Here is a 17,281-nt window from a genome sequence, read left to right on the forward strand (position 1 = left end):
AAGGACACGCGCTGAAAAAAAAACATATTATTATTATTATTATTATTATTATTATTATTATTATTATTATTATTATTATATTTTATAATATTTTATTTTCACTGCAGCTTCATTTTTTGATAATGTAAAAACAAAACAAACATATAAATATATATATAATTATATCATATAAAAAAAAATTATTAGAACCAGAGCCGTTTTATGAAGAGCCTACCCACTTCCTGTCTCCCCTGTTATATCAGAAAATCACTGATGACCGCTAGAGGGAGCCCGCGAGTGAGTCTAAAATGAATTGGGGTTAATGGAGCTAAACGGCTAAAAAAGAAATTAATAATAGTAAACATCAATTTTTTAATATATGTCTTTGGACATATTTTACTGTTCAGAGGAAATTCGTACATTTTAGTAAATAAATAAAGAAACTTTTTAAAATCTGATTTTGCTTAATTTCTCATTATACACTTATTCATTTGGAATTCACAAAAAACGGGAGCCATTCTAAAGTGGGTATTCTCCTCTCTATTAGAGATTTTCTGTTTTTATTATTATTAACTTGTGTAATGCATTTTTGCGGTGTTTTAGGGCCAATAAAAATATTGTTGTTCAATAAATCCTCTATCCAGATAAATCTCTCCATCCATCCAGAGTAAATCTGATTGTGTTTTTTTTTTAAATATATGTACACTGTACTAAAATACATTCATTTTCAATGGGCATATATACAGCTGAAACAGGGAGCCTATTGCATCCCAAATTTATCATCATCATTTATCATTATGCTTTTGTCTTTGATGCCGTTTTTTCCCCTAACATTACTATTAACTGTTTTATTAATTTTAAGTAATTGCAATGTACATCAAATTGCACCATATCTCAACAAATAAACATTAATTGATAGCATACCAAGGAGAATAAACAAAAGTTTAATTAAACAGATTATATAAAACAAATAAAGCAATCAATGCAGGAGTAGATGGAATGTTACATAGCTGCAAGTCAATGAGATTTAAATAGTCAACTCTCTTGTTCCACATTTCATAGTATAATTTATATTTTGGGATAAAAGAATAGGACACTTGTTCAGTTAAAATGTTTTCCATTAAATTACTTCACTAAGTTTACATACACAGGTGTTACCTAAAATCATTTACTTTTATACTTTAAGGAAGCTTGAGTTGACTTCTACAGAAGTATTTTAAATCTTAATATATATGCTTCTTTCTAGAGTTTTTCAGAATACCGTATAAACCTTTGACGGATTTGTAATGGCGCCTCTATTAGGCATAGTAGGGTCGGGGGGCGTGGCTTCGCTGTTTCTGGTCCACGCCCCCTTCAGCTGCAGAGAGAAGGACGTTCTGGACGTGCAGGAGGAAAAACAAGCAGCCGAGGTGGGATTTTACACTCTTTTTATCGTTTATTCTACGTTTATTCGTTGAAAATGTCGTGTTGACATTGTTATCTGATTTTAGTGAGCGCTGTCGTGCTTTAAAACGTGCTGTTTTGCCGCTCGGGAGCTCAGTTTCCCGTGTTGTAGCTGCAGCAGGTCAGTGCAGGCAGTTTAATGCTGCTGTCTAAACGAGCTGGGTATGTTTTGATGACCTCCAGCACTTTATAGAGGGTTATAGATGGTGTGGCTTTGGCTCCTGAGACATTGGGCTGATGTTAGGTTGAGTTTAAGGTGTTGAGATGTTTTGGAATAGCGCCAAAGGCCTGTGCTCTCACTGGTGTGTGTGTGTGTAGCCCATTCAAAAGCACTGGGAAGTTGACCTGGTTTTGCAACTCCTGCTGCTGCAGTGCTGAAGCTCTGTCAGGGTAACAGTGTTTTTGGTGCTATTATGGTGCAGTATTATGGTGGTTTTGGTATTCTGACCAACCTGGTGTACCTGCTGTATGAAGTATCTCCTGCTCTGCCCCCATGAGACCCCCAAGGTTAATTCTAAAGGTTAAAGCATTATTGATTCAGTCAGTAACCCAGTATATGCTGTTGTAGAGCTGGGCAATATTATATCCGTATTGTATCGTATCATGATATATAGTGGTATGAAAAAGTTTGGGCACCCTTGATCATTTTCATGATTTTCTTTTATAAATCATTGGTTGTTCGGATCAGCAATTTTAGTTAAATATATAATATAGCAGACGAACACAGTGATATTTGAGAAGTGAAATGCAGTTGATAGGATTCACAGAAAGTGTGCAATAATTCTTTAAACTAAATTAGTAATTCTTTAAACTAAATAAGTACATACATTTTGCACTCTTGTCGTTTTACCTTTAGCACTAATTATTGGCACTCAAAATTAGTTTGGTAAGATTACTGACCCGTGACCTACATTCACAAATGTTTTTTCTCCTCTTTGCATCTTCTCTAAAGAGCGGCAACATGGGAGCCTCAAAACACAACTCTGAAATGATCTGAAAACAAAGATTGTTTAACATCATGGTTTAGAGGAAGGATACAAAAATCTATCTCAGATTTCAGCTGCAGTTTCCACTGTGAGGAACAGAGTGAGGAAATGGAAGACAACAAGCATAGTTCTAGTTAAGGCCTGAAGTGACGGAACAAGAAAAATTTCAGATAAGCAGAGGAGAAGGATGGAGAGAACAGTCATAGTCAACTCACAGACCTCCAGATCTCCAAACACCTACATCATCATCTTGCTGCAGATGGCATCACTGTGCATCGTTTGACAATTTCGTGTTTTGCCGAATAGGCTGTATGGCAGAGTAATGCAGAAGAAGCCTTTTCTGCTCACACATCACAAACATTTTGATTTGAGGTATGCTAAAGCTAAAGCACATTTGGAGAAGCCAGCTTCATTTGGAATAAGGTGCTGTGGACTGATAAAATTTAGTTATTCGGAGGGCGGTTATTTATGCATGGAGAAAAAAGAACACAGCATTCCAAGAAAAACACTTTACTGCTGGTGGTTACATCATGCTGTGGGGCTGTGGGAGCTTCACTATTACCTTTTGAAAATTAAAACAGTATTAAAACAGTAATTGCATTAATCAAATTAATTTGACTACCCTCCCAGCCCTGCATCAAACTATACATATATGGCCTTAGTTGGATTTAAAAGATTATTATAAGAGTGAATTTACAGGGTGCTGCCGTTAGTTCAGTGCATTACCACAAAGGAATGAACGCAGAATACAGTGCGTGATTATGTTCACATCAGGTGGTGGCTTTACACTATTTAATGTGGATATCGGAATTATTTTGTTATTTTATATTGTTATTTTGATTTTTTTTTAGCATATAGCTACTGTACTGTGCACAGCTTGGGCTTGAGGTTGTTATGTCACTGCAGTGGATTTACGTTTTTCTGTGTGTCTCTCCTTTGTTTTGCAGTGCAGTGAAGGGGGTCCAGCTGATTCCCAGTATACAGTTTCCTCTACAGCAGGAGATAAAGAGGGGGATCATGTCACCGAGTAAACAGATTCGAGTGCTGGTCCTTAATGACATGGAAAAACTCGACAGGACCCTCTTCCGCCTGGAGCAAGGTAGGATGGGAAATCATTTATACTTTATTTCTACTCTTTTGCAGGCAAATGCAAGATTTGGATTCGTTTTACTTTTTGCAGCCTGTTATTTTCAGCTGGATCTACATACAGGTTTCTAAAAATGTGAAAAACCAACTCAGCAAAAAAGGCAATGGATTATTCTCTCTATATTGAGAGCCTGTTTTGAATCTGACTGTAGCTGCTCTGGTGTAACTGCAGCCGAATGCTGGTGATCAGACAGACAGCTGCAGGACTTTTATAGTTCTGCCTTTGAAGATCAGATACATGTTGTTGAATATCAGTAGGTGTAAAAGCAGAACTGGAAACAAGGGGAAAAACTACAGATCCTCATGCTTTTACTTTATAATCAGTGATTAAACTTCATAATAACAGGTCATTGGGATGGAAGTTGGAGGCTTATGTCCTTCTGTGCTTTTGGATTTCACATCTATTGTAGGTTTGCTTTGGTCTGAATTAGTTAAAAAGTTGTAAATTGTTTTCCATTGGGTTTGCTTTTGTTTCTTTCATTTGTTTTGGTTGGATTTAGTTTGGTTGGGTTTGTTTTGATGTTGGGTTCGGTTTTGTTTTGGGTTTGGACTAGGTTTCGGTTGTCTTAAGGTGGTTAAGTTTGATTTTGATGGGCTGGTTTGATATGATTTGGTTGGATTGGTTTATAATTTGGTTGAATTGGGTTTTGGTTTGTTTTAATGGATTTAATTTAGTTTGGTTGGCTTTGGGTTGGTTCAGTTAGGCTTAATTTCTTTTGGGTTGTTATATTTTGTTGGTTTAATTTAGTTTTTTTTTATCTGGTTGGTGTGTTGTGGTTGGGTTAATTTTGTTTGGTTGGGTTTGATTTTGTTGGGTTTGATTTTGTTGGGTTAGGTTAAGTTGGATTGGTTTGGGTTGGTTTTGGATTCGGACTAGGTTTAGGTTTCGTTTTATTTGGTTATATTTTGTTTAGTTTAAATTAGTTTGGTTTGTATGGATTAAATTTGGTTTGATCTGGTCCATACCTGAGTGTGATAACTCTATTAACCAAACTAATCGCAAAATCTCAAATCTGATTCAGTCATTATTTCCTTTTGATATCCAGTTCAGCACTTCCTGCTGGTATTGACCTGATGCTCAATACTCATCAATACCTCTGTGGCGTCTTTACATCATACTCTCTGGAGAGTAACGGGATTGCAGCCTTTATGCTGTTGGTTTGATTGAGTGTGTATCTGCTAATGGTTGTGTTTTGTTGTCTGCAGGTTTTGAGCTGCAGTTCAGGCTGGGTCCGACTCTCCAGGGCAAAAATATTCATGTTCACACCAACTACCCGGCCCAGGGCGAGCAGTTCGATCGGCACCGCTTTCGCACGCTGGACTGGATCAATCCCACGGGCAGAGAGGACGATTCGGACAAGTTCTGCTCCCTCGAGCTGCAGATCGCCGGCTCCTACCAGTATTACTTTGGACAAGGGTGAGCTTTAAAATTTAGTAAAGATTTTGTACTTTATAAAAAACACTATTCGGGGGTGAAAAAAGCACACTTTGTTTTTTTAGATAAGATAATATAAAATTTAATTAATCTCACAGCGGGGAAATTTGCCAAATTTAAAAGAAAATAATATTCAGAATATAAAAAATAATATTAAAAAAAATAATATTCATAAAATAAAATGACTACTAATTAAATGATATACAGTGTTCAGACTGAAACATGCATAAATACATAAGTTGAATAAAATAACACTAGAACACTTTCCAGATTCACATTATATCAAACAGTGGAATGTGGGTCAGTGACCATATAGGTAATATATATTTACCTATTATATAAATATATATAGTTTATAGATAGTATAAGTATAAAGTTTTTATAGTGGATATTTAAATGTAAATAAAAGAATGAATGTAAGAAATGTAAAATGCAATTGTATTTATATTAGTGGTGTCAATTAAAATACTAGTACATAAAACTTTAATTTAAGCATTTTTTTAAACAGAAATTAATCTAAAAGGCTCTAGTCTTTGCCTACAGAGGGCTGAGACACTCACTCCGCCTCTCGCTGCATCTGATTGGTATGTGTTTACCTGACCAATGAACACTTAGGAAATCACTAAGGACACGCCCATCACATCAGAAACCTGTCAGTATTGTCAGACATAGATGTATGTAAATATTTTACAGCTGCTGGAGTTTCTGCAGTAGAGTCTGAAAGATTTTAATTGATTCATATAATGAAAAAAATAAGAAAATAAAGATTCATAACATTATTATTACTGTCTCTCCCAAACTACAGCGAATTAGCAGCATTAACATTTTTATCATGATTTATTTGTGATTAATCACAGAATATTATTGTGATTAATATTTTTTTATTAGTCAATTGACACCACTAATGTAAATATAATTCCACTTTTCCAATCTCATATTGATTCTGTTATTTACAATTATTTACTATAATAAATACCTAATAAGAAGAAAAAAGTTTGCTTAATCATGATTAATCTGTTACCTATAGAAATGCTGTAAAAGATTAAATGAAGCAATTACTCTCCTCTTACCCGTCTCTAAGGCCACTTTGAGTCGGAATTAATCGTGATTAATCACAGAATACTGATGTAATTTATTTGATTAACTTTTTTATATAGATTGACACCACTAATATATGTATTTTTTTTTTTTACAGAGATAAAGATAAGAGTGGGGGAGGGTATATAGTGGTGGATCCGATGCTGCGAGTAGGAGCTGATAACCATGTCCTACCGTTAGACTGCATCAGCATCCAGACCTACCTGGCCAAGTGCCTGGGACCTCTGGACGAGTGGCTGGACCGACTCAGAGTGGCCAAAGAGACCGGTAAGAGGAGAGTAATTGACTTGTTTAATCTTTCACAGCATTTCTATAGGTAATAGAAATTTCACTGGTTAGTCAGTTGTTTCATCGTTTTAATGTTATAATTAAGCAATTTTATACTTAAGTGTAACTAATCCTTAATAAATCATAGTATGTTACACTTGAAAGGTTCATTGTGGATGTACCATAGATTCTCGACTAGATTCTAACGTTCAACTAAATGTTTATTAAATGCAACAGAATTATTTGTTGAATGTAAATGTATAAATGAATAATCCTGTATTCCTACATTAACTGTTAAGAGTTAGATTTGGGGTTAGACATGAATTTCAGGGTAATATTTGGGTTAAGTTTTAGAATTGATGAAATATTGATTGATGTTGAAATATATGGTAAATGTGCCTAAAATATGACCATTATTGAAGTATTTTCTATCACAATAAATATAAATAAAAAACAATTCAGCCCTATGTGTAACTGTGTAAATGGAATATTTTAAGTTAAGGATTTGAGCATATAATACCAATGTCAAATACCAATACCAAAAAAAAAATTATATTGTGTAAACTACCGTGTTTGCAAATCATGTCTTAAAAAATCTATTAAAAATCTAAAAAATACCTTTTTTATTTACATTCCTCAAATCCATCTCCTAATAGTTTTAAAAACGCTAAAGATAGTAAGTTGTTTTTTTGAACTTTGCATTTTATTACAGTTTCAAAATTTCATATGCAAGTTAGCTTACTGATTTATTTACAGACTGAACTAAGTGAAACCAGCTGCTTTATTTACTGTATGGTACCCGTACTGTATATGGGCACTGTTTTCAGGTACCTTCATTACATTCTTTTATCTAGTGAAGAGAGTATTCATTGGAAAAAAGTCAATTTAACTGGTTGAAAAACCCCATTTTAACACTCCAGACTAGCTTCGTTAAGTACATAGTTCCAATTTTTGTGTGCAGAACTGTTTATTTGTATGTTTGAAATATAAATTTGTCAGAAATCCAGGCTCAGGGTGTTTTTATACTTGAATACTACTCAAATATGTCTTAAGGACTATCTACACTCCAAGACATTTTTACATTAATAGCTGAAATATTTTGCTCTGTAGTAATACAATATACCAGACCTGCTTTTTATTTAGTAAAGTCTGAATAGAGCCAAAATGTTATTTTTTTGTTCTTGGTATACTCGTATAATACACACATGCTGGACTGAGAACTTATTATGACACCTAGAGTATAGCGGTTTAGCTAGTTACAATGGCTAACGGCTAACAGGCGATGCTAACTGTAGTTCTGAGCTGAAATAATTGCAGTTTATTAATAACAGGTCGATTTTTTTTTTTTTTTTTTAGCTGGTTAGATTAGTAGGTCATCGTATTTGATATTATAGCTATAGTTTACCCCAGTCTTTAGTTATTACCCTCAAGCAGCTGTCGCCCCAGTGCTAGCTAGGCTAACAGAGTGCTGATATTAATGGGGATGGCTAACAGCTAACTAGCGATACTGACAGTATATTTGAGCTAAATTAATTAAAGTTTTTTTTAATAACAGATAAATGTCTTTGAGCTGTTTAGATTAGTAGTCATCTAATTTGATACGATATGGGGATTATAGCTATAGGTTACTCCAGGCATAGTTATTGCCCTTAAAACTTCGCAATGCAGCTGTTGACCCAGTGCTACCTAGGCTAACAATAAAGTTCTGATATTAATAGGGATGGCTAACGGCTAACTGGCGATGCTAACAGTATTTACGAGATAAATTAACATTAATTATTATTAACAAATCAATTTATTCAAGCTGGTTAGATTAGAAGGTCCTCTGATTTGATATGATATGGGGATTATACCTATAGTGTACTCCAGTCTTTAGTTATTATCCTCACAACAATGCAGTGCAGCAATTGGCCCAATGCTAGCTAGGCTAACAGAGTGCTAATGTTAATGCGGATGGCTAGTAGCTAACTAGTGATGCAAACTGTATTTCTGAGGAAAATTTTTGCTGTTTTGTAAGAAAAGATAAACAATGTCTGTGCTGGTTTGAGTGGGTAGGTTCTGTGGTTTGATATAACGTAGGTATAACGTAGATAGAGGCTGTAGTTCACTTCAGTCTTTAGTTATTACCCTCACAAAACCGGGATGCAGCTGTTGACTCAATGCTAGCTAGGCTAACAGAGTGCTGATATTAATGCAGTTGCTAAAGGCTAACTGATGATGCTAACAGCTAATTAGCAATGCTAACTGTATATTTGAGCTAAATTAATCAATGTTTTTTTTTTTAATAACAGATAAATGTATTTGAGCTGATTATATTAGTAGGTCATCTAATTTGATATAATATTATAGCTATAGTTTACTCCAGTCGTTAGTTATTACCCTCACAACACCGGGACGCAGCTGTCGACTCAATGCTAGCTAGGCTAACAGAGTGCTGATATTAATGCGGTTGCTAAAGGCTAACTGATGATGCTAACAGCTAATTAGCAATGCTAACGGTATATATGATCTAAATTAATCAATGTTTTTTTAAATAACAGATAAATGTATTTGAGCTGGTTATATTACTAGGTCCTCTAATTTTATATGACATTTGGATTATAGCTGTAGTTTATTTGTGTCTTTAGTTATTACCCTCACAACACCACAAAGCAGCTATCAACCCAATGCTAGCTAGGCTGACAGAGTGCTGATATTAATGGGGATGGCTAATAGCTAACTAGCAATGCTAACTGTATATTTGAGGTAAATTAATCAGTGTTTTTTTAATAACAGATAAATGTCTTTGAGCTGGTTAGATTAGTAGGTCATCTAATTTGATATAATATTATAGCTATAGTTTACTCCAGTCTTCAGTTATTGCCCTCAAAACATCGCAATGCAACTGTCGACCCAGAGCTAGCTAGGCTAGCAAAGTGCTGATGTTATTGGGCATGGCTAACGGCTAACTAGCGATGCTAACAGTATTTCAGAGATAAATTAACCGATGTTTATTAAATACAGATCAATTTCTTTGGGCTGGTTAGATTAGTAGGTACTCTAATTTGCTATATAGCTATTGTGTACTCCAGTCTTTAGTTATTACCCTCACAACAACGCCAATTGACCCAATGATAGCTAGGCTAACAGAGTGCTGATGTTAATGCAGATGGCTAGTAGCTAACTAGCGATGCTAACTGTATTTCTGAGGAAAATATTTGCTGTTTTATAGGAAAAGATAAATAATGTCTGTGCTGGTTTGAGTGGGTAGGTCCTGTGGTTTGATATAATATGTGGATAGAGACTGTAGTTTACTTCAGTCTTTAGTTATTACCCTCACAACACCGCCACGCGGCTGTCGACTCAATGCTAGCTAGGCTAACAGAGTGCTGATATTAATGCAGTTGCTAAAGGCTAACTGACGATGCTAACAGCTAATTAGCAATGCTAACTGTATATTTGATCTAAATTAATCAATGTTTTTTTTAAATAACAGAAAATGTATTCGAGCTGGTTATATTACTAGGTCCTCTAATTTTATATGATATTTGGATTATAGCTGTAGTTTATTTGTGTCTTTAGTTATTACCCTCACAACACCACAATGCCGCTATCAACCCAATGCTAGCTAGGCTGACAGAGTGCTGATGGGGATGCTTAATGGGGATGGCTAATAGCTAACTAGCAATGCTAACTGTATATTTTTTGAATAAAAGATAAATGTCTTTGAGCTGGTTAGATTAGTATGTCATCTAATTTGATATAATATTATAGCAATAGTTTACACCAGTCTTTAGTTATTGCCCTCAAAAGATCGCAATGCAACTGTCGACCCAGAGCTAGCTAGGCTAGCAGAGTGCTGATGTTATTGGGCATGGCTAACGCTAACTAGCGATGCTAACAGTATTTTAGAGATAAATTAACAGATGATTATTAATAACATATCGATTTCTTTGGACTGGTTAGATTATTAGGTCCTCTAATTTGATTTGATATGGGTATTATAGCTATAGTGTAATCCAGTCTTTAGTTATTACCCTCACAACAACGCAGTGCAGCAATTGGCCCAATGCTAGCTAGGCTAACAGAGTGCTGATGTTAAAGGGGATGGCTAGTAGCTAACTAGCGATGCAAACTGTATTTCTGAGGAAAGATTTTGCTGTTTTGTATGAAAAGATAAATAATGTCTGTGCTAGTTTGAGTGGGTAGATCCTGTGGTTTGATATAATATGTGGATAGAGGCTGTAGTTTACTTCAGTCTTTAGTTATTAACCTCACAACACCGCGACGGGGCTGTCGACTCAATGCTAGCTAGGCTAACAGAGTGCTGATATTAATGCGGATAGCTAAAGGCTAACTAGCAATGCTAACTGTATTTTTGAGCTAATGTTTTTTAATAACAGATAAATGTCTTTGAGCTGGTTAGATATACTAGTAGGTCCTCTAATTTGATGATATTTGGATTATGGCTGTTGTTTACTTGAGTTTTTAGTTATTAACCTCAGAACACCAGAATGCATCTAATGACCCAATGCTAGCTAGGCTAACAGATTGCTGATGTTAATGGAGATGGCTAATGGCTAACTAGCGAGGATAACAGCATTTCCGAGCTTAATTAATCTATGTTTATTAATAACAGATAATTTATTTTTTAAACTGGTTAGATATATTAATAGGTCCTCTAATTTGTGGATTATTGCTATAGTTTATTCTATGCTTTATTTATTACTCTCACAACACTGGGATACAGCTATCGACCCAGTGCTAGTTAGGCGGACAGGCTGCTAATGTTAATGGATATGGCTAACGGCTAGCCGTCGATGCTAACTGTTTTCTGAGCTAAATTATGCTGGTGTTTGATAACAAATAGATGTATTAGTATAGCTGAATTAATCGTTGTTTATTAATTACAGATACATTTCTTTGTGCTGCTTTGAGTGGGTAGGTTCTGTGGTTTAATATTACATGTGGAGTATGACTATAGTTTACTCAAGTTTTTAGTTATTACCTAGGCTAGACTGCTGATATTAATGGAGGTGGCTATGGCTAACTAGGATTGCTAATTGTATTTCTGAGCAAAATAAATCATTGTATTTTAATAAATTATGTTGATAACACACCTCGGGCAGATTCTGAGTTATATTGAAATATAAATTCAATACTATATATCACCTTCAATGTCTCTGATTAGTTTAGACCATTGACTGTAAATAAGTGGTTGGATAAGTATTGGTGAGAAACCAACAGTTAGACTTTATACTGACTCAGTTTAGCTATGAATGCGATTATATGTTAGGCATTTTTTTACGTCCAAAACGAGTAACATTTAAACGTTACTTATGGCCATTTCTAGCATTAGCTACCAGTGAGGGCAGGTCATAACTAAAATCTAGATCAGGCTAATGATTTCTGTGTTATTTGCTAAACAAAGCAGTATATTATTGGAATCTGTAAAGTAATTATTTTGTCTGTACATGGTTTTAAAGGGCCTTAAAGAGTTGGTTTCCCAGGATTAATCACTATCTAAAGAACAAAAAAGCCTTGCGTTTAATTTCTGCATAGCTGCACATGCCCTTGTGCTGTGTTAATACACACTTGTTGAAATTAATGAACTCTGGCTGAAATGCTGTGTAAGTGTGTTAGTGTGGATAGCAGGCATGCAGAGAACGTGCTGTTGAACGTCCTGGTTCAGCTGTGCTTAACCTTTGCCTATCTCTCTGGTTTGTTTAAAATAGAATTGCCTGTTCCAGATCAATAGGTCAACTTGTCATTTCAATCAATACACTGGATGAGCTACATTAGTTCACTGATTCAGAGTATTTAAATGGTCCTTCATTTCAGGCTCTTGTGACTTATGTAGTTCAGTCCAATTACATTTTATGTACGTGAATATGCTCCGGCCAGGCACTTCATTAACACCACCTTCTTGATTCTACACTCCAATTTTTAAAGACACTTTGTAGTTCTATAATTACAGATTGTAGTCATGTATCTATTTCTCTGCATACTTTATTATTATTCACCCTTCTCTTTAATGCATGGGAACCCACAGTATAGACCACCACAGAGCATCTATTATTTGGGTGATGGGTCATTCTCAGCACTGCAGTGACACTGGTATGGAGTATTGGGGTGTTTTCACACCAGCACCATTTGTTCCAGTTTAAACTGACTCTGGTTTGTTGCACTCTTGGTGCGGTACGTTTTGGCAGGAGTGAGCACAATATTACAGCGTTAAAACAAAATAGGGCTGCTGAGAGTGTGCTTCAAAAATCTGTAGATTTTTATTAACTGTATGATTCCTTCCTTGTTTTTCCAGGCTATAATATGATCCATTTCACACCGCTGCAGACTTTGGGTGAATCCCGCTCCTGCTACTCCTTGGCTGACCAGCTGGAGCTCAACCCGGACTTTTCTCCCCCCGGGCAGAACTACACCTGGACGGACGTGGGTAACCTGGTCGAGAAGATGAAGAAGGAGTGGGACATGCTGTGTATTACTGATGTTGTTTACAACCATACAGGTAGGTGTGTGTGTGTATGTGTGAGGCCACTATATTGATACTGCAACATGATATCTGAGCCTGCTTTGTATTGCAAAATATACCCATCTAGCAGATTGTATATTATAAATAGACTTTCTGCTAGATTGTGGAGCATTGCTGTGAGGATTTGATTCCATGCAGCAGCAAGAGCAATAGGCCTGGGTGTTGAACTCATTGATAGCTCATCCTATCTTATCATTCCATAGAATACAGTTCTTCCTCTGCTCCACCACTCAATGCTAGGGGGCGTTTTAAGCCTCTTTATAGCTTGCACCTGGCCTTGGCAATGGTGTCAATAAGTTTATATTCATTGAGTTCAAGAAGGTCTACACAAGCTGTGTGTGTGTGTGATTGTGTGCAAATCCGTGTCAGCAAATGGTGCATCTTAAAGTAGCTAAATGCTGCATCATTCATTATTAGGGGTGTCCACAAACATTTGGAGATATAGCTATAAGAGATGCAAATTAAATCTCTACTTCAATGAGGTCAGCTGACTACCTGAATATATTGAATATAGACCAGGTTATTCCATCTATAGATTTTTTCTTCCCTGATGGCACGGGCATATTCCAAATAACAATGCCAGGATTCATGGGCCTGGAATTGTGAAAGAGTGGTTCAGAGAGCAGGAGATCATTATTTTTACATATTGTTCACCACAGAGTCCAGATCTTAACCTCATTGAGAATCTTTGGGATGTGCTGGAGAAGGCTTTGTGCAGCGGTCAGACATCATCAATGCAACACTGGATTGAAATAAATCTTGTGATACTGCAGAAGCTTATCCAAACAAAGCTACAAAGCTTAAGGTGGTCCAACCAAATATTAGAGTGTGTGACTTTTTTTTGGTGCTGCCTTTTTAAGGCCAGGTAGTGGATGTGTACAGTATAATGTCCCAGTTGTTTTGCTTTTCTGTCTAATGCTTATTCTTCTTAGTCTTGCTCTGCCATTATCTTTGGGTGTGGCTGACTGGTGCTTTAGAAATATCAGTAAATATTTGCATTAAAATATTAATCAGCAATTGACTAAATGTAGAAAATACCAATGTGCGTGACAGCGACTACCACTCAGAAACAGATTCTGACATGTCCGGCCTGAAATCGCTGATCTGATTTTTGCTTCCTACTAAAGATTTGTGCCACTCGAAAAATAGAGGAGAGGCTCATCGTCACTGTGTCCCTTTTTGCATACAGGGACCTTAATAAAAAGGATGGCGCATAAAAAAAATGTACATCGGCATACTTAGGATAGATTTACACATATAAACCCGGTTGTGAACATTTTAGTGAATAACACGTCCGCAGTTTGCTTATGGTCTCTATGACGATATAATATAGTTTTGTCATCATTAACACATAAATAAGGAGATGCATACATTAAACGTTCATGCACATGATGTGCATTTCAAACAATTTGAAACCTTCGTACGAGTGTATAATGTTTAGAAATTGTGTAGACAGGCTAAACCCTTGGTATGTGTATCCTTGCTGTCTGTTTGCCCATGTTTGGACGGTGTTCGATGTGGATGCACGCTTACACACAAGGACATGCAGCAGTGCACAAACCCAACTTTTACATCAACAATAAACAGAATGCAAAATGAAATACCATTGATGATCTTGTAAATGACCTCCTCACACACCTTAACGGTATGATAAGTGCTCTGCTGAGAAGTGCAGAGCCACTACACCGTCAAAATACCAATCTGCCAATGTCGGAGCGCACGTGGCTTTTAAGGGGAATAGAAAGTGACACGCTGATTGGTTTATTTGATGTTATGCACAATACACACCCACAATTAAGTAAGAGAAGTAGTACATGCCTTTTGTGCACTTTGAGCTGCACAAGGCATAATTTTCCCATCATAATGATAGCAAAGACACATTGACACACCCTAAATCAAGCTGTGAAGTGTGCAGCTGTAAATCGCTAAAATAAGCCCTATGTCTTTTGTCAGTGAATGCAATCAAATCCTGACAGCAGTGCCCCCAAAAATCTAGTAGAAAGTCGTCCCTGGACAGTTTAGGAAAGTTAAGGACAGTTTAACTTAACATAAACTCTTTTTAATACCCTTGATATCGCGAAAAACAATGAATAAGTAAGCGTCTCAGTACTTTTGTCCCTACAGTCTTTAGACAAATGTAATGAGACTCCCGCTCATTCATTGTTTCTTCTAAAACAAAGAGTATAAATGTAACCACATTGCTCTGTGCTGCATGAGCTATAAAGCCACTCCACAGCAGGACCTAGAAAGAGGGTTTGTTTTGCTAGGAGTTCCACAGCAACACGGCTGAGGTATTTTTAGCCTTGAACTCAACACACAAGCTCTCGTTGAGCACACTGCACAGTGTACAGGGCATCATTTAAGCAGTGTGACCTTTCAGTCAAATCTATAGGGTCCTCAAAGGAGTGCACCTAATATTACAGTATCTGCACGTACTTCATTATGCAGTTATATATTCAAATAATTGACATACACTAATTTTCAAAAAAAAGAAAGGTTATCAGGAACAATAAATGATTAAAGGAAAAATCCAATGTAAAATTGACTTGGGGTTTAGTGAAACATAATGACTAGTATGAACTTTTGTGGGATAGCCCACCTCCGTTCTCCCCCAGCATTCTGAAATACAGTGATTTCAGCCAATGCTCCAACAGGCTTACACTGCTAGCGATAGGGGCGTATTGTTGCCCATGTAAAGAAATGGCTATTTTTACATCATTAACAAGCTCAAATTGATTGAAAATTACAAATGAATAGGTAGGATAGCGGAACAGATAAATTCAAAAAGATAAAAACAATATAAATTCAGTGTAAATACATGAATTGCAGCTGTTGCTGATGATATCTAAACAATATCCATGCATGTTTATGGAATTAATTTTGCAGTCTGTACCCCTACTTTACCTATATGTATATGCTTTTTTTAGTTGACTTTTTAGTTAACTTAATTTTAAGAGTGTTTAACAGTGTTTTTAATAAACTATCTATCTGTGCACTTTCAAAGTTTTCAGTGCCTCAGTTTAAATGTCAGGGCCCTCAGAATTCTACCACTGAAGTGTGGAGATACTTTTAGCTTGTTAAGGGTGTAAAAATAGCGATTTCTTTTCATGCTAGGCCTATTGTAAGCCTGTTGGGAGCATCAGCTAAAAGCGTTGTGTGCCGGAATGCTGGGGGCAAATGAAGGAGGGCTGTTTGAACAAAAAAAACTTGTAATCATGTATCACTACACCCTAAGTCCATTTCACACTGGATTTCTCCTTTAAATATTAAGACTGATATAAGCTATTTTTAATGAACTTATATCCAATACCACTGCTAATTTTCAGTCAGTGATTGGTCTGAAGATGCTTCTGGCCATAGTATGGCATCTGTGTTTTCAATTTAAGTTTGTGAGATTACAGAGGTATGTGGAAAAGCATTGTTCTGTTAAAAAAGTGCCCTGGAGTGTGTGTTCAGAAAAGGTAGGGCCACTGGTTGAAGGATCTTTTAATGTGGGGCTGCTAAAGTGCCTGTAATAGTAAAAGTCCCAAGGTGATTTGGCATTATATGAAAATGAACCTCACATCAGGCACTGACCACAATGACCCAACACACAGATTTGCTTGTCTTTCAAACTCTGTTTTCCTTCTGAAAAGCATTGCAATCCAACACTTTCTTCTGGGTGCAACTATGTAAAAAAATAAAGAGTAACAATCTTTGTTGCTAAAAGAGTTGAATAAATGCGAAAATTGAAGCAATGCTTGTGCAAAAAAAGAAGCAATATTTAAGCGTGTGTTTGTGTTTTTGTAAAAGGAACTGTCTGTCAGTTGTGGCTTCCGAACAATGATGAAACAGCAACCCCACCATACAGCAAACAGAGCCAGTACAGCAGTACAAAGTCAAAGACATGCAGCACACAGATGTGTACACACACACACAAATACACACACACACACACACACACACACACACATAGTAAAATATTACTTATTTTCTGCACATTCAGACACTGAAACTCAATGCTCAATGAAACATAAAAAAAAACCTACACAGAAAGTATGGTATTATTTGTATGCTAGGTTTAGTATTCTTCTGCTTTATCAAGCATATATATACATTTATATTAGCCATTGTACAGCACGCTCCCAAAAAGATGGGAATATGGACCCAGCAGTGCCAGATCTTACCTCAGAGTAAGTGACCAGAAAGGTCACATAATTTATATGTAATTGTGCTGTAGCTAAAATTATACACATTGAATCATAATTAATGTGCATTATAGTTGACTACACATAAAATATAAAATGTTCAAGCTTCTCTAAAAATTATGCATCGATTATAAATGAATCAGGCTAATTTTTTAATTAATTAGTTATATATGATATAATGAAAAAAAATATATATATAATCCCAAACTTGTTG

General features: G+C 36.0%; 1 protein-coding gene across 2 annotated transcripts in view; it reads left to right on the forward strand.

Moving 5' to 3' along the window:
• The first annotated feature begins 1,324 nt into the window (after positions 1-1,324).
• Positions 1,325-17,281, forward strand: part of agla (amylo-alpha-1, 6-glucosidase, 4-alpha-glucanotransferase a) — a 51,678-nt gene continuing 35,721 nt past the window's right edge. For both annotated transcript variants that reach the window (XM_049466884.1, XM_049466883.1), the window contains exons 1-5: positions 1,325-1,388; positions 3,356-3,507; positions 4,761-4,971; positions 6,185-6,354; positions 12,653-12,856. In XM_049466884.1, coding sequence (XP_049322841.1) covers positions 3,426-3,507; positions 4,761-4,971; positions 6,185-6,354; positions 12,653-12,856 — 667 coding nt within the window. In that variant the 5' untranslated portion in view covers positions 1,325-1,388; positions 3,356-3,425. The remainder of the gene's footprint in view (positions 1,389-3,355; positions 3,508-4,760; positions 4,972-6,184; positions 6,355-12,652; positions 12,857-17,281) is intronic.

The sequence above is a fragment of the Astyanax mexicanus genome, chromosome 18 (genome assembly GCF_023375975.1).
Source record: "Astyanax mexicanus isolate ESR-SI-001 chromosome 18, AstMex3_surface, whole genome shotgun sequence".
Lineage (NCBI taxonomy): Eukaryota > Metazoa > Chordata > Actinopteri > Characiformes > Acestrorhamphidae > Astyanax > Astyanax mexicanus.